This window comes from Anoplophora glabripennis, unplaced genomic scaffold (genome assembly GCF_000390285.2).
Source record: "Anoplophora glabripennis isolate ALB-LARVAE unplaced genomic scaffold, Agla_2.0 scaffold749, whole genome shotgun sequence".
Lineage (NCBI taxonomy): Eukaryota > Metazoa > Arthropoda > Insecta > Coleoptera > Cerambycidae > Anoplophora > Anoplophora glabripennis.
In genome coordinates, this window is record NW_019416889.1 from 90,390 (window position 1) to 113,953 (window position 23,564).

The window sequence follows — 23,564 nt, forward strand, 5'->3', positions numbered from 1 at the left end:
CATCTGTCAAAGTTTGTCATAGAACATGTAGCATACCCTGTATAACAAAACATAGATAGTTTCTTTAAAATATAATTTCCAAGCGTGTACATGCATATATTGTTATTGTACTGCAGGAAATTAACGATAATTTCATAAGATTGAAAAGTCAAAAGGTGTAAAAATATATCTACATATTTATAGTTTGTTAAATAATTTCATAATAGGGGTCTAGTTAAAACCAATTCGATATGATTTTAAAATTTATACGAAATAGAAAGAAATCGTCAAAATATTGGAAAAAATTTCTTAGACAATCTGTTTTAATAGAAAGATACGTTCTTCCTTATGAAATAAGATATTTTTCTCAGATTTATGTTTCGTACAATTGGATACAATTAATTTAGTTTTTTGGCATTATTTAATTAATTTTTTACTTTCCACATGACATTGCCTATTACCGCACGTCTTGTGGTAATGTATATTACTTACAACACCTAAAATAGTGCATATAACTTACCGCACAGTTGTAGACAAAATAAATTATGTCAATAATAACTAAATGTCCCTTTGGAAATGTACTATTTGATCCTTTCTTTAGTGGAAAAATATTCCAAATACATAAACACAATCATATGGAAAGGAAGATAATATTTACGTCGACTTTTTTCCGCGGTTTTTAACAAAAATCCAAACACCCGCTCTGAAAAACGAAATCGCCTCAGGACAATTTTCAAGACCCCAAATTATGCCCATGATTGGCCAAGTGAAAATACGGCGTATAACTACCAGAACTCGTAGCCTGAAGGGGGTAAACTCCCCCGTACGGAACATGGTGGGAATACAGCAAACCAGAATGCGTGTGGTGCCCGGGGAACCCAGGAAAACTCCCCCCAGACCCTACGCTAGGCGGCGGCACCGTAGGCGAGTTGACGTCCATGCCTGGGTTCTGCTTCTTCCACTTCGTCCGTCTATTTTGGAACCATATCTTCACCTGGGTCTCGGTGAGACTTAAACTTAAAGCTAGATTGAGTCTTTCGCACACACTTAGGTACCTGGTGGTTTTGAATTTGTTCTCCAAAGCCACTAGTTGCTCGTAGGTGAACGCCGTTCGTGCCCTTCTGGGTTTTCCCGCGCTTTGGGACTTGGAGTCGCTTTTCTTCTTCTTGGAGGGGTCTTTCAGGTCCTCGCTGATGTCGCTCTGCATGTCATCCTCGTCGTCGGACTGGTGCTCTTTCCCTGAAAATGAAAAAGGCGCTGGTCAGAACTGGTCCAAATTAGTTGGTACTATACAGTCTAGGAAAGTACCGATGGTCTATCAGAAGTTACGTGAGAGCGATAAGATCCACTTCTTATTTGTGGAAGGGCGAAATGGGCGTTGACTATTAGACGCCTTCATTATAGCCATCCTTGTCTATCACATGGATTTCTATGGCTTACTTTATCGCTCTCACGTAACTTCTGATAGACCATCGGTACTTTCCTACACTGTATAAATTTACGTACGAATGTAATAAATTTTCTAAGAGGTCTATTAAAAACCTCTGCGAGGTTACGATTTTAGCGACCCTTTAAGAAAATCTGTGGAAATTATATGCTGTACGCTTATATTACATATAGATCAGGGCGGATCTGCCGAAATATCCCACCACTTGGATGTTTTTTAATTTTAAAGAATACCTATTTTATTCGAGTTTTTTACTTATATCTTAGAACCTATGCATTTTGGAAGAATATTGAAGAGGAAAAAAGTTTTAGAATTGAATTTTGCACAATATACTGTAAATTAAAAATTAAAAAGGCAAAATAATCAAGTTTTTAGATAATTTTTTTAAAATATTTTAATTGCTCCAAGGGCATTCTAATTTTGGTAAAAAAATCTTCAGTAAAATGGAGAAATTTAGAAAGTGACGAGATCTTAATACGTGACATATGTTTTTCGACGTAATTTTTAGAGATTTTTAACGATTTTCTGAAAGTATTCAGCGATTTACGGAAAACTGAATGGTGATGGAGCAAAACGGTTTATGGATTCGTGTTCAGGAAACAAAAATGCACGGGAAACCATATGCCGCATGTCAAGATCTCGTCACTTTTCAATCTTCAGCGATTTTTTGAAGACTAGACGGTTATGCAGTTATTCTGACATCGGAATGGGATTCAGGATAGAAAATTACGTCGAAAAAATGTGTCGCATGTCAAGATCTCGTCACTTCTTAAATTTTTCCATTTTACTTAAGATTTTTAGCGATTTTCTGAAGGTATTCGGCGATTTACGGAACTCTGAAGGGCGATGGAGCAAAACAGACTATGGAGTCTTGCTCATCTCTACTCCTCATTCTAATTACGAGAATTAGCCCAGAAGTCGGAGACTTGTGCGGGAGAGGAGGCGGCATATTATTATTACGCAGGCCGCATTTGCGCCCAGGAACGCCCAATATATACGCAAGAAAATATTTTCTTCTTTCAAGAAAATTATTTATTTTTAAATATTTCATACTTACGGTTAAACGAATTCTATTCTTAATTTTATGATCTACATAGTTTTCGTAGGAACATGTTTTATATTGTTTATTAGTGTATCGTTTGTTTAATACAAAATTGAATAGTTTTGGTCAAATGTTTGTATATACTTATTTTAAGAATATATTTGTGTATACATATTTCCCAGTAATAACAAATATTTTATTTCAAACTCAGTACAACAGCTAGGATCATTTGTAAGTCGTAAGTTTAACCAACCAGGACATATTGATGGTCCTCATCAATATGTCGTTAGAACTATCCAACTGCTTTAGTGTCGTTACTCACAAGAAGATGAGTATACACAGAGCGTAAGTGGCTCCAGCTAACGTGCAACTTCCCACCTATGCCATTCTGTGACCTGCTACAATTTTCTTTCAAGAAAACATAAGTTTGATTACACTGAAAAAATGATTTATTTGGACTAAATAAATATCGTTTGCCAAGAACTAATCCTAGTTTTGGATATTGCATAGCATATATATTGTGAAAAGTAACTAATAATAAGTTCATAGTTTTGTAATAAATCTTATTTGAATGTTAATTTATTTATAGTGTAATATCACATTTCGCCTCTTTATTATTAATCTACATATTTTAAAATGTAGTTGANTATCTGTTGTCCAACGTATTAAAAATAATTAAATCACAGAAAGTATTTTAAAAGTTATTAAAAAAAAAACGTTTTTCAGGGGCGTCCTTTAGGGGTCTGTGTCTCCTAGGGAAAATTCTTATATGGACTTGTCATGTTATTTTAACGTCCCTTATAAATCCGAAAAATTGCTCATACATTCTCTCTCCTAAGGAAAATTCTTGTCATGTTATTTGAACGTCCCTTGTATAAATCCGAAAGATTGCTCATACATTCTGGGACACTCTGTATATATACTTTACAGAATGTTCAAAAATGGGTAACCGAGGGGCCTTTATAATCAAACAGACCGTATGTGAATTCTCACTAACTTTAAAATTCATTTTTAATGTTATTTTTGAATAGAGAGAGCACAAACTTGTGTACACACACACACACCAAAAAAAAAATTTTCTTGCTTCAAATATACAACATTTGATTTTAAGGTATCGCACTTTTATATATTATACGCAAAAAATATGTTCTTTGAAGAAAATTATTTATTTATTTAAATACTTTCAATTTCTACCCATAAATATAATTTCTTACTTTAAAAAATGCAGCATTAATTATTTATTTATTTAAATACTTTAATTTTCTACCCAGAAATATAATTTCTTACTTTAAAAATAGGCAGCGTTTAAAATAAATATTTGATACTTACGGTTAAACGAAATCTATTCTTAATTTTACGATCTACACAGATTTTATAGAAACATTAGAAACCTGTTTTGTATTGTATATTAATGTATCGTTTGTTTAATACAAAATTGAATAGTTTTGGTCAAATGTTTGTATATACTTATTTTAAGAATATATTTGTGTATACATATTTCCCAGTAATAACAAATATTTTATTTCAAACTCAGTACAACAGCTAGGATCATTTGTAAGTCGTAAGTTTAACCAACCAGGACATATTGATGGTCCTCATCAATATGTTGTTAGAACTATCCAACTGCTTTAGTGTCGTTACTCACAAGAAGATGAGTATACACAGAGCGTAAGTGGCTCCAGCTAACGTGCAACTTCCCACCTATGCCATTCTGTGACCTGCTACAATTTTCTTTCAAGAAAACATAAGTTAGATTATAATAGGCTACATTTGTCTTGAATAATTCTTACATTAATGCTAAATTTTAAATACATAATATATATTTTAACGAACTGGTAGTTTTGAAACAAATATGTTTGCAGTTTATTACGAACTGTAAGAGATATTGTAGCGGGATAATAAATTTCAAAACTATAAAAGATTTGAATTAAATTATGTATATTTATAAATAATATGAATTCTAGGAAAAATTATAGATTACAGCAAATATTTCTCATAGTTTGACGAAAGTATATACATTTGAATAGAATAAAATGACATTTACGTTAAATAATTCCATTTAAACTATTTGCTCATTGTTCCAAATACTTTTTTTTCAGTGTGGTGGCCCACCCTGTATATTCTAGCAAATAAATTAATTACATTGCTTCATCTTTTCGGTCGAGTTGTAAACAGTCCTCGTTTAATACAGAAGAGCTTTGAACCTCAAAAAAGAAGCAAAAAGCGAACCATAATAACAGGGAATAAGAGAGAGAATAACTCTAATATTAATACAGCAATCCCTGCAGCAAACTGAAGAACAATACATCCCAATTAGAAAACCATCTGAGCGCTTAAATATTTTAATAAAGTAAAGGTGGAACGGGAACCATGGAGAGAAGAGCAGGTAATGGCAAGGCAAGCGAGCGTTCCTTCCATAATTAATACATCTGCTTAGAGGAGAGCAGCAAAACCAAAGGATTAATTACAAAGTTCACGGCTTGCTAACGAGTCCTGAGGCAATTACGCTGAGGCTGTTAATTACATGTCTCGCTTCCGTTATTCTCTCGGATCGCATTGTTTCCGTCGTAGTCGGCGTAAGAGCGGGGCCGCGGCATTGCTGCGGACTCCTCGGCACCGAGTTTAAGGCACCCCGAAGTTGTCTGGGTATTTATGTAGCTGAGGTGTTCCGAATTCGCGATCTCGTTCCCGGCTTCCGAAGTAAGTTGTACGTTTATTTGTAATTGTTTCCGACTGTTTGACTTTGCGACTTGCCTGCGCACGAAAGTTGGGGAGACGTTCTCCCCGCAATCGTCTGCGGTCTTTATTTTGCGGGAATTATTGTCCTCGCGCTGTTCGGGAATGCTTTGAAGGCAATAAGTTGCCTTCCTTTCCCTTTTTTATTATAAATAGTAATGCTAATAATAGTATTTATTACCCAAGAGATCTACATCTAATTACAGGACAAAATACTGATAAAATTATCGTTATTATTATTATCGTTAATTTAATAAAATAAGAAATATAAAAGCCTATAATACTTGGTTTTCTAAACTTCTTTACACAAATAATTTAATAACGGACAATTTATTTGAATGTTACAAGAATATACAGGGTGATTCACAACTTATCCAAAAGAATATGCGAATTGATGCGTTATAAAAAACTGTAGCCTCTAGCGTCATTTGCGTTGTGCGCTGTACGCAATGCGCTTTCTCCTCACGTAGCTCCAGGCGATTCCGAATACTGAAATCCGATTTTAGTATTAACGATAGTGTTTACACTAGTTTTTCAAGTGCCAAAAATGGCTTACGTGTACAACAACTCGTTTTAATTTATGGTGAAGTAAGACAACATTTGTGTTATGGCGAAGCATTGGTGCTACGGTGAAGTAAAACAACATTTGTTATTTTATTAATGAAAACCACAAATTAATTTTATTGATTAATAATAACAATAACGGCAAAAGCAGTTGAATTTGTCAATATAAAATAGTTGATCCATCATGAATTACTTATAAATCAATACTACAACATATAACAATACCGTCAATTCTTGTTGGTACAGGTGAGTACACAGGTTAGCTAAACTTGTCCAACAAGAAGGGGGTGGGTGTTGGTTTTCGGCGACACATTTTTTAACAATACTGTATTTATTTATACTGCAAGTTTCGGATCGATACATAGATACATTTTCAAGCGACGCCATACGTACTTGCTGATACAGGGTGCAACCCTCTATAAAGTAGGTATGGGGGGTGATTTCAACCAACATCAAATTCACTCATTTTAATTCTATTTTATAAAATAATGACATTTTTGGCCATGCCGTAAATTTTTTATGAAACGTGCTTACTATAGGAAAATTAATTTCCCTCTGAAAAGTAGAATTTCACGGTGAAAAATTTTTGTACGGCATTAATATATTTTGTTAATACTGACAACAATAATCAACAAAAACAAAATACCGTACAAAAAGTATTACTTGCAAGAATTGATTTTGTTTTTACTACTATTTTCTCCGTAATACAAATTATTTACTACCGTATGGCTTTTCTATAATACGACTTACAATATCATATAGAAATATTTTTCAGTAATAAATAATAATAATAATATTTTAATAATAATAATATTTATTTATTCTACTTATTTACAACCATGTAAAGGTGCGTATATACAAGTAAACGAATATAAAAACAAATAAAAGCTTATGTATACACTTAAAAGTGGAATTAAGAACTATCGTAGGTAAATAAAGGTTATTCGAAAAGTGAATTAACACTTGTTTCGAGCACATAAATTACATTTAACACAATAAAATATAACAAAATATAACACAAAAAATCCCAAACTACACATACATCAACATTTTGATAATTTCAAAAAAATATTGAAGTTAAAAATGTACATCTATCCATATGAACAGTTATAATTCAATGATAAATCTAATTACACAAACAAACGACACCTTAATTTAATTAGGTAATTATTATTATTTTTTTTAATCAAAGAGGTCATCAAATATTTTTCTGGGACTCGATAACATATAGGTTTTCAAGTTTCTTTTAAAAGAATGAATATTCCTTATATTTTGAATTAGTTTCGGAACAGTATTATATACCTTTGGAGCCATAAAGGCAAATGATCTCTGCCCAATTGTTTTTGCCCTAAAAGGAATATTATATTTATCTTTCTGTCTAGTGACATATTTATGTGTTGGTAAACTGTCTACAGATTTAATTCCATTATATTTAACATTTAAGTTATAAAAATATAATTGTCTTACATCAAAGACTTTCGCTTCTATATATAGAGCGTCCGACGGAAATTTCGTATCTTTGGAAAGTATTACTTTCAAAAATCTTTTTTGTATAATATTTAAAGGAGTTAAATAACTTTTTGTTAATGCCGTACATATTTGTCGATACAGGAGTGAGAAATCTCGGATGCAAACCCCTATATTCTGACCCTTATGGTTTCCGATTAGGGTTTCTGGTCGAGATTTCTCGAAGCGAGAATTCCCGGGAAATCTGGCTCGAGACCAGAAAAAAGTGTCGAGAAATCGAGGAATTTAAAAATCACGCGCGTCTTAAGTTCTTTACTGGAGTTCGTTTCGTTCATGCGTTTAATTCGTTTCTCGACAAATAACTGAGCGGTTAAAGTGGTTTCTCTACCAGCTTATGATTTATTTATTTTAAATTTTTAAGGCTTTAGTTTACTTTAATGATTCTTATTTTTTAATGTACAGGGTGATTAACTATATTTTGACCCCTCTTTAACTTTTTTGTTTTAAGAGTTATAAAAAAATGTGAAATACCAAAGTTGCACGATTTTTTATAAAGTTTTCAAAAATGATAGTAGAAAAACAAATGAAGTTCAGACAAAATGGCCGCGGATGTTAACTTTGTTAACACCCTTTGGAACACCCTGTATATTTTCGTTCCTTGTCGAGCATAGTCATATAAGGTTTGTTGGGTCTATCTCTAATAATAAGCGAGATAATATTAAAAATCGAAATGTTTTTTTTTATTAAGAAAATAAGACATCTTGTAATTGTTAGACCTCTCTCAGGCATTTTTGCCTTTTTTCCAATTACGTAAGGATTTAGATTTAGTTGTAATATATTTTGACATATCGGACATTGATATAGTCCAAAATGCGTATAGGTATTTTAAGTAAATCCCACTAATTAGACCGTGTGAGGCCAATTACTCATGGACAATCTTATATATGGTAGGTCGTGACAATGACAGGTAATAATGCCATGATAACATTGTTATTGTTTGACAGTTTGTATTAGTATTTAATTAAAATGGGTTACACAGAAGTAGAAAATTGAAATATTAGAAATTAAAATAAACTATGGAAAATTTCATAAAAAATCGTGCAACTTTTGTATTTCACATTTTTTTATAACTCTTAAAACAAAAAAGTTAAAGGGGGGTCAAGATATAGTGAATCACCCTGTACCTAGTTATAAGTCTGTGTAGAAATTTTATTATAAGCAGATACCTAATGTTGACGTTGATTACGAAAATATTTAGTTCCTGTTCCTTTAGTTGATTATTTTATTTTTGTTTTGTTAATTAAAAGATTGTGATTATAAGTGATAAATTAATAGGAAGAACGCTTCTATATCTTTAAATTAAAGCTTGTTTTTTTAAGATTTCTTCGGTTAAATTCCTTATTTACTATTTATTTAATTAAAGGACTGCATGATTAATGATTATTAATAATTATTATTGGAAGAAAACTACGATTAAAAAACATTGAAATAAACATAAGTATATTGAAAGTGTTTAGTAAAAAAACAAGTTAAAGGTTTTTAAGAAGAAACTCAAAGTTTAATTTAGTTTTGTTAGTAGAAGTAGAAACATAAGTAATTAATAAAACTACTGAATAAATAATAAATGTTAATGATGATTGTGAAGTATAATAGCATGTTTATATTTCGCATTGCAATACCAAAATTATGACTTTTTTAAGTTTTAGAAATTTCTCGAGAATTCGAGAATTCCCGGGAATTCCTAGTCGAGAATTCTCGAGACCCGGGAAAAAAAAGTAGGCCGAGAAATCAGAAACCCTATTTCCGATCATTGAAAAATGGTTGGCATTGTTGCTAAAACATTATTTAAGATGTAAAATAATTTTTAAGTGATATGCCGTTAAAAAACCATAGTTCGATATAAAAATTCCTAATTTTTGTAAATTTGAAAAGCTTATTTATTAATATTTTTTTCACAAGTACATAAGTAAAATTTTTTCAAAATCCAAAAAATTATTATTAAAAAATCAATAAAAAAAATCTGCATTCGAATATTTTTTAAAAAATTTGGAATTATTTTTATTTTAAAATTAAAATTACCACTTCAAGATTCTAGCTGGCTATCGAAACACCTTCTTTCTATGTCTCTTTTTTTCTTCTCGGCGTGTAAATTTTTATGTGGTGGTTTTATTAATGTTTATCACCGACCATCTTAAAGCTATTTTTGTACAAATGCACTTAAATTATTTCACAATTTTTGCAAAAATAAATTGTTCGAACAATTGTAACAGAAGTTGTAAATATGTAAATGTGGGGGTACTGTTACTTCAAAACATATATATTAATATCACTGTTTTAAATGTAAATATTTATATAGGAATTCTCATGAATATTGAGTTAAAATTAATTGTTTATTAATATATGTATTTAAAAATAATACTTTTTTACACGTCATTAAATTTCTAAATTTCTCAAATATTTTCTCGATTTTCTATACACAATTTTTTTTTTAACTTAAAGACACTGCCATCATAATTTCTACGGTATTAATTAAATTTCTCTTGAAATTAGGATAAATTTCACTTTGGACTAATACAGTTTCGGAGAATTGTTTCAACGAATATGTACGGCATTGCAATTTTCATTCTTTATGTTATATTTCTGATGAAAATTTGTAAATACCATATAGTTATTAATGTACTAAAAATGTAGTCAAAATTTAATGAAAAATATTATCAGCTATGTAAAATCCACTAGTTAAAAAATGTACGGCATTGTTTTTTTTTATTATTTTTTTACTTATGAAAAGTCAATTACAGCCATAATATTTTGAATATAACATTTTTAGATTATAACAAGAAATTTTCAAAATATTGTAAATTTTCAGAATGTATTTATTTGTTTTTAAATTCGAATTTTTAATTTGTACCATTAATTATAACCGGCCATGATTTAGTACGATAGTTTTTGGTTATATTTTATCAAAAAAGTGGTTGTCGTACAGGAATTAATGATCGTATCGAAAAAAAATAAAACTCAATTCTAAAAAGCAAGTAATTGTTTATAAATTCATACTGTGTCAAATGACCCCTTGAAAATTTCCGATGGGCTTGTAGTCTATAGCTGTTATAATAAAATATTATTTATTTTTAGTCGTTTCCCAAAGATAGTCAAATCCCAAAGATAATACTTTCGATTGAAAATGAAGCTTACTTCATCCCATTTAACACCATGTGCCCCAAATTTTATTTATTTTTTTTTATCCCCACAGTAGGCCCATATTATCGAGTTTGAGACACCGAATCACCCTGTATACATATAGGGAATCAACAACTAATATTTTTTACAACAATAGAGCGGAGAAAAGAACATGTATTAATATACTATTAAATATACTTATTTTTTCTTGCGAATGAGCAAAATAAAGTAAGTGGATTACGACTAATACTTTTAGGTATAAGAAAATTTCAATTGGATAACAGACTGGATCTATTTCATTACGCACTATTTTATTGAATCCTAAATATACTAAATTCCAGTGATTGTAAATTAAACCTATTGTCGTGTATTATGGTTGGTTGGACTTTGTCATTTTCAAGAAAAACACGAGTAACTAATAATACGTAAGTAGCAGTGTTTAAAATCGTCGAAAATGCAAAAGTTTATAGTGGTTTGGTCTTCAAGTGAGGAGAAAAACTCTAAGTAGCATGGAAATCTTTATTCTACTAATTTCGCTGGTAACACGAGACACAACCGAGCAGCAACTAGGCTTCAAGACTTCTGGTTCGTGCCTCGAAATGCTTCCGGTTTTATCCTTGTCCCCAGGTACCTACTTTTATTACCCTATCCTAATTAACACTTATCCGGGTCATTGCCTACTCGGTTTGTGCTTATGTACCCTAAAAAACAACAACTAATTTATGTTTACAGCCTGCTTATTCTAATCTCATTTGCTAAATACATTTATTTGGGATAATCTCGGATAATACAAAGTATAATTTATATGGCTCGCAAATTCCCAGAAAGCAAAATATATTTATTGGGGCGGGTACTAAATGTAATTGTAGCGTACAAGTTAAACATGTAATCACGTCATCTCATTGTGTCTCTGCACCAACTCACTCTTTGAAACCGCAAAGAATTAAACGATATTGTAACACAACCATAAATCGAGTAGGTCGCGTTCGTGTCTTTCTTTGCGTCCGTGCGATGCCGCTACAACGAAAACGCCATTAGATTAGTCAAAAATAAAACCCGGCACTTTTATACGGCCCCATAATCAATTTAATTGTGGCGGTATCATAAATCCGGCGACTGTTAATCCCGGTAAAGCGTGGGCGGCGTGATAGTTGACAGTAGCGCCACCGCAGTGCATTGTTTTAGCGGTGAGCAGGCAAATGAATGCGGTTAACACGTTTGTCGCTTGTTACGTATTGATTTCACAAGCTCCCGTGATGTTCTCGAATTACCGCCGCTTAATCATACTGAGCCCCGGATTTGCTGATTTAATCGGCAACAACAGACGCATCTCGCTTCCTGCTGCCTGCGGAATAAGCTCCGTCTACGCGTTGCTTCCTAAATTCTAGGATATCTGCGTGGGTCAGTCGCACTCATAGAAATTTTATGTAAAAGTTTGACAGTTAGGGACAAGCACAATAAATAAGTAATAACTTACCTACTTATTTTGTAAGAAAATAGTTATTTGGTTAATAAGGCAGTAAAGTACAAGATATCGTGCCGCGGCTGGTATTTAATAGACGAGGCGCAGCCGAGTCTATTAAAGCAGTCAAACCATTAAATCTACTTTATTGCCAAGTTAAGGAGGGCACATAGCATACATATTGACTAATTAACAACATAAAAATATCATATTTAGGTAGTTTTAAATTATATTTAATGCACGCATAAAGACTATGTTGATGTGGCAACAGCGCTAATAATTGACTAGCAATTTATTTATTTTTATTTATTTATTTGAAGTACAGCTACTCAGACAGATACAAATCCAATTAAAGGGCAGGAAAAACAATAAACGATTACACAAAAAAACATAACATAACAGTTGTACGCACTGCGAACCTACAGACCTCGGACATCGGAGATATTTTGCGTCAAATTCGGGTAAAGATACGTGCGCGTTCAAAAATCTATTGTGTGTAAACTATGTACAATATTATTATATATAGCAAATATATCTTATTATCCTCGCGAAGATTCTTATTCTTTATTTAAAATCCGTAAATCATGTGAACTGGTAAAACAACGAGAAAATAATTATGTTAATTTAGTTCTAAAGAAATGAAATGACACTCGCGCCCATCTCTCGTCCAAGTCAAAGAAAATGTTGGATGCAATTTTGAAGGTTCTGTGATAGAAATTACATTATTACTCACTGTTCTTAATCTCTATTTGAGTAATGTTACAAAAGTTTTGCAACTATACCTAATTTTTTAGATATAAAGTTTGCTGAGAAATATTTATGTTCCTTTGTTATTCCGTACAAATGCTTTTATCTCAAGTATTACTAATTATATTAATCAAGTAAAGAAAACTTTATGTAACCCTAAATATTGCTGGGCCATGATTACGATGTTTTTATAAACCATTAAATATATTAAAAGGATTTATCAACTGTATTTTTTATTCCAATAAATATATCACAGCTTCCTAGTCTTTTTTAATTAATCTAGTTTTTTAAAAACATTACAAAAAACATCTATTGTGGATAATTTATTGTTGATAACAATGTACATGGGTTTTAGGAAAAATATATATGTTTGAAATCAATTTCGTTTTTATCAAGTCTTTCAAATGTATTCCCTTCTTGCTGACAGCTGATTGCGACGTTGCCACATTAATCCTCAAGTCAGACAGAAATGCAATTATTGGTTTCTGTTTCTAACTAATACAGCTGTACTATGTTCAAAACTTACATTAGTTTTACTTCAAAAATAAGATAATACTGTGTACTATCTACGGAAAAGTTTTGTTTCACAATTTCTTAATTTTTTTCTCAGTTATCGGCAAAAAAAGCCGATGTTAAAGTGAACAACTTTCAACAACAATATCTCAAAATCTAGATTAAAAAAAAATTTTAAAAATATGACGCACGGAGGGAGCACTGGGTAATACGCTATATAAATTTCAGGTACATCTGTGCATTTGAGTAAACCCAATATACCTCCTTAAACACATAGTTTTTTTGCCGGTCAATTTTAATTTTATCATAATATCAAACAAAACTATTTATTTTATATTATTAAAATTATGTGATACTTCTTTCATAATTCATTTCATCAGGTCGTCTGTGGTTGTTATAAGACGAGAGTTATTATAGGCGAGCGGTTCACCCCTAAAAAAAGGCATGAATTTTATAAAATGTATTTTTCTGATAATTATTATATATTTATATAACATATTTCGGTCTCGAAAAATAAAAAAAGTTACTGAATAACATTAATAGTAATATAATTCTAATCATAAATAATAATTTTTGCATTAAAAAAAGCATGAAAATAATTGCAAAAATTATATTTAATTATTATAAATATAGGAAAAATTATGGTTATTTCCGCATTAGCCGATTAAATAATGATTTAAAATACTGTTTTTTACTCTCTTTAGACCTTCAATAAAATAATTGACCTATACCAAGAAAATATATCTTAAAGTAGAAGATCTGCCGATTATTATGCTTTTTTTTAGAATTAAAATCTGTTCAGTAGTTTTTGAGGAAAATATTCAGAAAGTTTGTCGATTTCGTCACTTTTTTCACATTAAATTGTAAATACCTCGGAAACGAAGCATTTTTCGAATTTCTGATTTTGTCAAGGAACAAAAAGTGTTTATTTTGGTTCATTTTACAATAAAAAACCTGTTTTCAAAGCCATTCGGCGAGTAAAATTTTTTACAACTTTTTTATATGTAACAATTGACTGACAACGCCGAAAAATATATAAAAAAATATGTAAATTATCAGAAAAATACGCTTTATAAACTAAAAAAAAATTTCATGCTGTACGTTTTTGTTTTAAAAATTTAGTCGGTTACCTTCATTTAGAAGCATCTTTTTAAGGGTGGACCGCTCGCCTATTAAGTAAATAACTTGGGTACACAGTATTCGCCATATTGTTCCTATTTAAATCTACAAAAATAACTATTTATTATTTGAGATGGGAGAATTCCAAGAAATTGTTGAATTAGCAAAGTAAATAGAGTGTAATTTATTATTAGAAAAATAGAAGAATATCAGCAAACATATAAAAAAATTATTGATTACTGGACTGAAAATAACATTGTCTTTTTCAGAAAATGTACCTACTATTGATATATTTTTCTGAATTAAGCAGTATGCAATCTTCTTCATTATGGTGAATATATGCGCTGCTCAGAGCTACTATGAATATCTAACATACATATCTATCTAAAATTAAAAACATTCTTAAAACGACAATCGGATAGATATCGTGCTAAAAATCTACGCGTTTTTAGAAATTGAACAACTTAAAAAGTTTCTAGTGGCGTCCATTATATGATAGGTATCTAGGTACAAAGATAATTATAAACAGATTATTTTTGTAAACGAAGAATACTGACTACTAAGTAATATTTTAGGTGGCAATTATTTTTGCCATATCTGGGGCGTGTCGATGTGATGAATTACTTCAAATAAAAATTGGAGATATTGAAGATATGGGAAATAGGTTACTGAGCATTCTACTAACCGCAAAAACAAAGAAAAATAGGATCATTTATTGTAAGCGATTATTTAGACGTATATTGGAAATATAAAACAAGCAAGACTTACACATATAGATAGTAATAGATTTTTTAAAATATTCAAATGGTAAAGCATATAACCAATTATTGGCAAATCATACATTTGGGAAAATGCCAAAACAAGTTGCTGCGTTTCTGAAATTGAAGGATACTCACGAATATATCGGACATTGCTTCCGTAGAACTAGAAATGATTGTTTAAATAATTTAACTACTTTGGAGGATTCAGTAGTTCATAAACCATCTAGCCACTAGTGAAAACACTTCAACCTACATAGACGAAGTAAATATTTCAAAATAAATAGGATAAGGGATATCCCGTACAGGCTATTCTAATTTCACTATAACTTTTTGCAATAAATAAAATTCATTTCTGTGAATTTATCCAATCAAAACTTAAATAAAAACATTTAAATTTAGTTTTATTGTGATTGTTGATATATTTATGAAAGAAAATCGCACCGAATATATGCAAATATATAAAACAAATGGTTTCAAATAAATATAAACCACATCTATAGGTAATTGTATGGATTTTTAAAACACCAGAAAAAAATAAATGAAAATAAAATACATAGAATACAAACGAATGGCATGTTTTTTTTTTCAACCTAATTTCAAAGCTCTTCAAAAACAGTGAAACATTTTGTGGCAACCGACACAAGCTAATTAAGTGAATTGATTGCCCAATATGCTACCAAAAAATGTCTATACTTGATTTAAAAGAGAGATCAGAAAAAGATCGAAGAGGACTGGATATTTCTTTACTCGTATATTTATATTGTCATGGGGATGACATTATCTATAATTAAGGCCATAAACTTAGGTAAATTAGGTATGCAATTTTACTCTTTTGCACTGTAAATTAATTAATTAAAAATTATCGATGAGAAAATTTAAAAATTGACTAAGTAGACGAAATTATAAAAAATTACAAATTGAAATTGTAAATAATTAAAGTAAATGGAATTAAATTTACTAATATGAGCCACTCTATAAAATACAAATACCGGGTGTGCCAAAATTCACGCAAATTCGATTCTATAGTGTACTAAATAATAAATAAAAAAATTGCTGGACGTTTTCTTCTAAGCAACAATGACTTAACTGGAAAGTTTGAAGTAACATCTTATTGTCTATGCCTCTCTCAAGATATAAACTATTTTTTTTATGGAAATAAACTTCAAGAACTTCCGCTGCACCGACACTATGACAAATATAATTTTGATATACACATGGTACCAGATAATTGATCTGTATTCTAATTGACACATATAACAGTTGCAGTGAAGCAACATTCGAAAAATCACTCATACTTCTAATAACAAATCCTAAAGTTTTGGAAGCCCAACCAACCTACTAATAATATTAATATTACATATATAATAATTGTAATTTTAAATTGTTTAGTGAATTTGTAAAACACAATTTTGAGTACCTAACAAACACTACTAAATATTTTCAGATTGTCAGCAAATAATAATTTTTAACAGATTATGTCAGATGTTATGTCATTAATAAACATAAAAAAATAAAAGCGGCCCTAAATTCGATCCTTGTGGTACTACTGATTTGGCGGTATATGTTTTTGACTTATAGCCCCCCATACTCTACAAATTGAGATCCGAACTTTACTAGATTCTTGATTCTTGCATTTTTTTTCTTTGTTACGGTAATATAAACAATACGCCGTGACTAAAGTTGCTATTTTTTTACTGTCTTGTGCTTAATTTTGAAAAAAAAAAATGGATTTGAGCGATTTTGAAGGGGATATATCAGACATAGCGAAAGAAGCTACAGTAGATTTATTGCTGTAAAAGTCTACAGCAAAGTAGGTACCTTCGAAAAGGAAGACAACAGTTTCAGGTAAAAAAAAGCACTAAACATTACTGAAAATACTGCAGTTGGTTATTTCACTAGCAGAAATGTAAATATTGAAAAATATCATAGACTAATAATAATTAGCAGAAAAAATAATATATTTTTTTAAATAAAACGACCATTTCAATGTTTCCGCCCGCTTTAAAAAAATACGACCACTGTAAAAGTTATGACCGCTAAAAGGGAGAGGTAACCAAAGAAAACTATCACCCAGTATATCGATTTGACTAAAGCTTCAAGAAATAATATGCAATAATGGTCCAAATAAATGTACCAAATTTTAACGCGATCGGTAAAAAGGTTATGAAGTTATTCATTAAATTAGTTTTATTTTTGACAACTTTGAAAGCTTGTAACTCAAAAGCCAAACATTTTTTATTTAACTTTTTTTCGTAGATCGTCGTTTATCGTCGTGAATGTGCAGTCAAACGTTATCAGCGAAATTTGCGGACACTCTGAATAAAAATTAGCGACACGTGAGCAAGTATACCTAAATTCAAAATTCTTTTTAAATATTTTGAAAACTCCAAACATATAAGTAACAATAAGTAACAAGGGGCTCAACAACGCTACGATACACACTAAAATCAGTTCAGAATTCTAGAATAAACGAGAATGTGGAATAATTTTTTATCATTATAATTTTTTTTTCTAGAAAATTCTAGAGGTAAAAATCGACATCTACGTTTATTTTCAGTAAAAGTATCTATTTACCACGGGTTCAGCATTCTACATATAATTTTCGATAATTAATGTAAAAAGCTGTAATGGAGGACAACCAATAAACTATTACCCAAATTTTAATAAAATCAGTGAAAATAATGTCAGCCAAATTATTTTAAAGCAGTGAAGACCGGATAATAGTCCAAACCTACTACGGTATTAATTGCGTGGGAAAATTTGGATTACATTTAGGCCATTATCTACTAGTTTGAGAGTAAACACGTCATTAGTTGTAAATGTTGATTCCTCAGTAAATAAAATATTGCGATGAAAGATTCAATCAATTTCTCGCCCATTGTTAAACAAATCTCCAAACGACCACCATTATCTCCATCAAGCAATTTATGATTAAACACTGGTTTGAATGGATAGATTTTGTTGTATACTAAAATTCCTTGAATATGAGATCTGTGTTTTCTGACCTGTTCCTGACTGACACCTCTGGACAGAGTCCATAACTACAATAGTAGCAGCATCGTTATCATTGTATTCTTGCTTTATCTTTTTAATATTCTTTACGTCACTAGTGGTATCGAATTTTATAATTAGCTTGCGAACTGCTCTACGAGTTACAGTTATATTTGGATACTTTTCATTAAAAATTTGTATTGCATATCGATTTCATAGTATTTCATAAGTAAATTCGTTGCTCCGCAGGATTCTCATTATTAATACAAATTATTCGGTGGGCAGTTAATAAAAATAAATATGTTTGCTTTGACATTGATAAGAAAATATCCATGGTAATTATATGGTATGTAAGATGGTTAAAAATTGCGGCGCCTTTTTATTTTCAAAATATGATTATTGTTCTTTTCTGACTAAACCTCGTATTTAAGCATTTCCTGAGTTCTCGGACAATTTTGTTAAGGAGGTATATCGAGGTCCAAGGGAAGTGAGGAGCGCAGGGGGGGTCCTATACTTTTCTTATGGGACTAAAACCCGCTGCCAATTTGAAAAAATTAAATTCTATTGAAATTATTTGCGATAAACATTATCTATATAGCAAAGAAATCCACTCATATGCACATAGCATACATATTGACTAATTAACAACATAAAAATATCATATTTAAGTAGTTTTAAATTATATTTAATGAACGCATAAAGACTATATAGATGTGACAACAGCGCTAATAATTGACTAGCAGTTGTACACACTGCGAACCTACAGACCTCGGACATTGGAGATATTACGCGTCAAATTCGGGTAAAGATGTGTACGCGTTCAAAAATGTATTGTGTGTAAACTATGTACACTACAATTATTATATATAGCAAATATATCGTATTATCCTCGCGAAGATTTGTATCCTTTATTTAAAATCCGTAAATCATGTGAACTGGTAAAACAACGAGAATTATGTTAATTTAGTTCTAAAGAAATGAAATGATACTCGCGCCCATCTCCCGTCCAGGTCAAAGAAAATGTTGGATGCAATTTTGAAGGTTCTGTGATAGAAATTACATTATTACTCACTGTTCGTGTTTTTAATCTCTATTTTAGTAATGTTACAAAAGTTTTGCAACTATAACTAATTTTTTAGATATAAAGTTTGCTGAGAAATATTTATGTTCCTTTGTTATTCCGTACAAATGCTTTTATCTCAAGTATTACTAATTATATTAATCAAGTAAAGAAAACTTTATGTAACCCTAAATATTGCTGGGTAATGATTACGATGTTTTTATAAACCATTAAATATATTAAAAGGATTTATCAACTGTATTTTTTATTCCAATAAATATATCACAGCTTCCTAGTCTTTTTTGATTAATCTAGTTTTTTAAAAGCATTACAAAAAATCATCTGTTGTGGATAATTTATTGTTGATAACAATGTACATGGGATTTAGGGAAAATGTATATGTTTGAAACCAATTTCGTTTTTATCAAATCTTTCAAATGTATTCCCTCCTTGCTGTCAACTGATTGCGACGTTGCCATATTAATCCTCAAGACAGAAATGCAATTATTGGTTTCTGTTTCTAATTAATACAGCTGTAGGTACTATGTTCAAAACATACATTAGTTTTACATCAAAAATAAGATAATACTGTGTATTATCTGCGGAAAAGTTTTGTTTCAAAATTTCTACATTTTTTTCTCAGTTATGGGCAAAAAAAGAGCCGCACCGTCCATCTTCGCCATGTAAACCTATGTTAAAATGAACAACTTTCAACAACAATGTCTCAAAATCTAGATTCAAAAAAAATTAACGAAAATTAAAGGCACAACTTAGGGAAAATACACCGTGTATATTTTATTACATATACTGCCCATGGTTTCCCAAGATAAGCATAACTTTTTATCAAGAATAACTTTTCTCGAAAAATTAACAATAAAAAAGTTTATAAGAGTAAGTGGCACCTCATCGGGGAACACATTGTATATACCTAGACATAAACATCGATGTTTTGAATCATTTTTTTATTTTTGTTGAATAAAAAAAATGTATTTCGTATGTCATCAACATCAACATTTTCCTGTCATCGTATAGAAATAATAAATGTACGAAACAACCGACGGAATCCATACCTTCGCGAAAATGCCAAAAGCAATCGCCTCTTTCTTGAATCTAGCACATCCAGAAGATTGGAAAAGTAAGTATACATCCAGAAACGACAACTAGTCTTTTAACAGACTGCACTGACTGTGCTTTTAGAATTTATAATCATTGGTTTAGACTCGATAAAATTTCAAATACGGCGTCATGATGGGTATATCTATTACGATGCGCTGGCAGCTAAAAAAGATTCGTCGCCTCCATGCCTCTCTTAGACCAGTCATTATATACATGAAAGAGCCTGTTTCGGGAAAAAAATACTATTAGAAGTTTCTCTGCGGAATATTGTTCGGAAACCTTTTATAAATAAAATATCAAAAAATCAACTCGAGGCTAGTTGGGAAACTTTGTTTTAACAGTGGTCAAAGTTATGGAAAAGTGGTTTTTTGACTCACGTAAAAAAGCTATTATTCATAGCGAAAAAAAGTTTATACAAAAAAGGTAGGTATTAAATAAGCCTATAAAATGAAAAAAGTCCGATTAAATTCCGATAATTTGTTTATGCACAAGAGCTCAAAAATGGTCGAAAATTGCCGTTTTTTTCAATTGCTAATAATTAATGCAATTTTCATCGCAGACACTTGTAATTCAGGATTTTTGAGGCTTTTTACACCCTTAATAAGTGGTAAAAATTTCAGCTCGAAAGCTTCATTGGTTTGGCGTTGGCGGAATTTGTTATCTAAGAAGATGCTATTTTCAATTCATTTTTCCCAAGCTCACAGGCGTTGTAGGGTTTTGATCATTAGTTGTTTTTGTACCTAAATAGTTGTATTGACATAGGCATTTACTGAGAATTTAGTTTTTCAAATTTAATTTGTTTAAAATTGACTGAAAAAATGTTAATATTTATTAAATTGTTAAGATAGGTAATTATTATAAAATAAAATAGTAACCTCTTTACTTTAGTTTTCTTCGAATTTAAAAAAAAATCGTTGTTGTAAGTTGATTAGAAGCTGAGATAATTTTTTTTATTTATTTAATCGCAGTGACCTTAATTATTAATATTAAGAGCCGAAATTTGGAGAGAGTATACATTAAGAGCTATATTTTCATGTCCTACATTAACATTAAGGTGAATTCAACTATTTAATTTCGAAAAAGAAGATAGCGGCGATGCGTTCTATTACTTGGTCTAGCGAACGAGTGGGGAAGGCGAGGCTTAGCATGCGCGCTTAACGATGTAATAAATATTAACATTTTTTCAGTCATTTTTAAACAAATTAAATTTGAAAAATTAAATTATCAGTAAATGCATATGTCAATACAACTATTTAGGTACAAAAACAACTAATGATCGAAACCCTACAACGCCTGTGAGCTTGGGAAAAATGAATTGAAAATAGCATCTTCTTAGATAACAAATTCCGCCAACGCCAAGCTAATGAAGTTTTTGGGCTGAAATTTTTACCACTTATTAAGGGTGCAAAAAGCTTCAAAAATCCTGAATTACAAGTGTCTGCGATGAAAATTGCATTAATTATTAGCAATTGAAAAAAGCGGACAATTTCGACCATTTTTGAGCTCTTGCGCATAAACAAATTATCGGAATTTAATCGGACTTGTCTTATTTTACAGATTTATTTAATACCTACCTTTTTTGTATAAACCTTTTTTTCTCTATGAATAACAGTTTTTTTACGCCAGTCGAAAAACTACTTTCCCATAATTTTGACCAATATTTTAACAAAGTTTCCCAACTAGTCTCGAGTAGATTTTTTGATATTTTGTTTATAACACGTTTCTGAACAATATTCCGCAGAGAAACTTCTAATAATATTTTTTTTCCGAAAAAAAGCTATAATGATTGGCCTATCTCACCTAAAATACGTATCAGTGCACCCACCTGTATCGCTCTCCTCGTAATCCGGCGACCCTCTCGCCCCGTCCAGCGGCTTCCAACAACAGATCCCGTCACTATAAACAGATTGTCTACCGGTAAACTTGTTAGGGTCCAGGATGTTCTCCACCGAGAACGCCAACCGTCTATTCTGGTGGGGCACTACCGACGGGCTCGGGTCTCTGGGGCTCTCCGACCTACTCACGTCACTGCAAACACTCTCCGACCGCTTGGCGTCTTCCTTAAAACTATTGAAATCACTGCTGAAGTCAGTCTTGTGCGAGGAGGGCACGAACCCCTCGAAGAACTTGTCTTGTCTCCGGGTCAGATCCACGGGGCACAGCGTGTCGTCGCTCTCCACGTCCACGTTGAGGTCCTCCTCGTCGGACTTGTCGCACATCTCCACATCCCGCGAGTCGTCGGATATCCTCTTCGGCTGCAGGAACATCTGGGGCTCGGACTGCGGCGAACGGTCTTTCTCGGGGAGGGCCAGCTCTTGGGGTTTGCGCGTGGTGTTGGTTATTAGCCTTTCCATCATTAGCATTGTCATTATTTTCCGCTTTGCGCTCGGTCACTGTGGCATAGTTAAGGGGCCGGTTTCAGCCGCCGCTTGCTATCGGATGGGGAGATTTTCAGACACTAAACCAGATTCGATTCAGGCGGAATCCGTTTATGATCCAACGCAGAATGGCGAACTAAGGATCACGGCTCGGATTGGAGGGGGGGCGGGCGCGTGGATTGGCGCGTCGAGGCGAGACGCTGCCGTGGCATTGGGCTGAAAATTTCGGGGGGCGGGGCCGGTTTAAACGGGCAGACCGGCTTTATTTGCTTTGTAATTATGAATATGATTTGTAATAACAAAAGAAGCGAGTTGGGAAATTAGCAGGCCATGATTATGGGGTGTATTTTGAAACAAAGGCACTTATTTAGTGTATGTTGATGAAACAATTTAAATTTAGTAGTGGTGAAAATGTTATGGCTAGCTGTTTAATTAGAGGGAATTGTGGCGTTGTTTGTTTTTATGAAAGAGGAGCGGGATAATGCTTATCGCGGCGGACCTCGCCGATCCTTGCCTTGTTTAGGGAGTATTAAGTATTAAAATGTATGGCCCGGTTAATAACCATTTCGACGCCACGAATTAAGTCGGGCGGTAAATGTGACGGGGTAGATATCTGCGCAAAAAAAATATTGTACGTCTCATAAATTTGTATTAAGGTAGGTATTAAGTACACTGAAAAAAAGAGTTGGAGTAAAATTGCAATTTATTTGCCCTACATTCATAATTTGACTATGGAAATGCCCGCAGAACCGCGATCGTGGGGAAAGCCGACACGTCAGGGGGTCGGTTTCGAAGAGTTTCTATCAAAAGTCCAAAATTTATGTAAAAATTGTGCGGAGAAAAATTAGAAATATATGGAAAATTAGGAAAAATAGAAGTTTAAGATGAATTTTTTTAATTTGATGAATTATTTTAAATACAATACCTATTAATATTAGTAATATTATTTTAAATAAATAATATAAAATATTATAGCTATTTATTTGCCTTTTGTCAAATTGTGCT

The 23,564-nt window shown here is 31.6% G+C and overlaps 1 protein-coding gene across 1 annotated transcript; it reads right to left on the bottom strand.

Moving 5' to 3' along the window:
• Nucleotides 1-712: 712 nt before the first annotated feature.
• Nucleotides 713-22,550, bottom strand: LOC108911178 (homeobox protein slou). The gene is made up of 2 exons (XM_018716045.1): nt 22,007-22,550; nt 713-1,218 (listed from the first exon to the last, which is right to left on the bottom strand). The coding sequence occupies exons 1-2, from the start codon at nt 22,548-22,550 to the stop codon at nt 713-715; spliced, it is 1,050 nt and encodes a 349-aa protein (XP_018571561.1).
• Nucleotides 22,551-23,564: the final 1,014 nt, after the last annotated feature.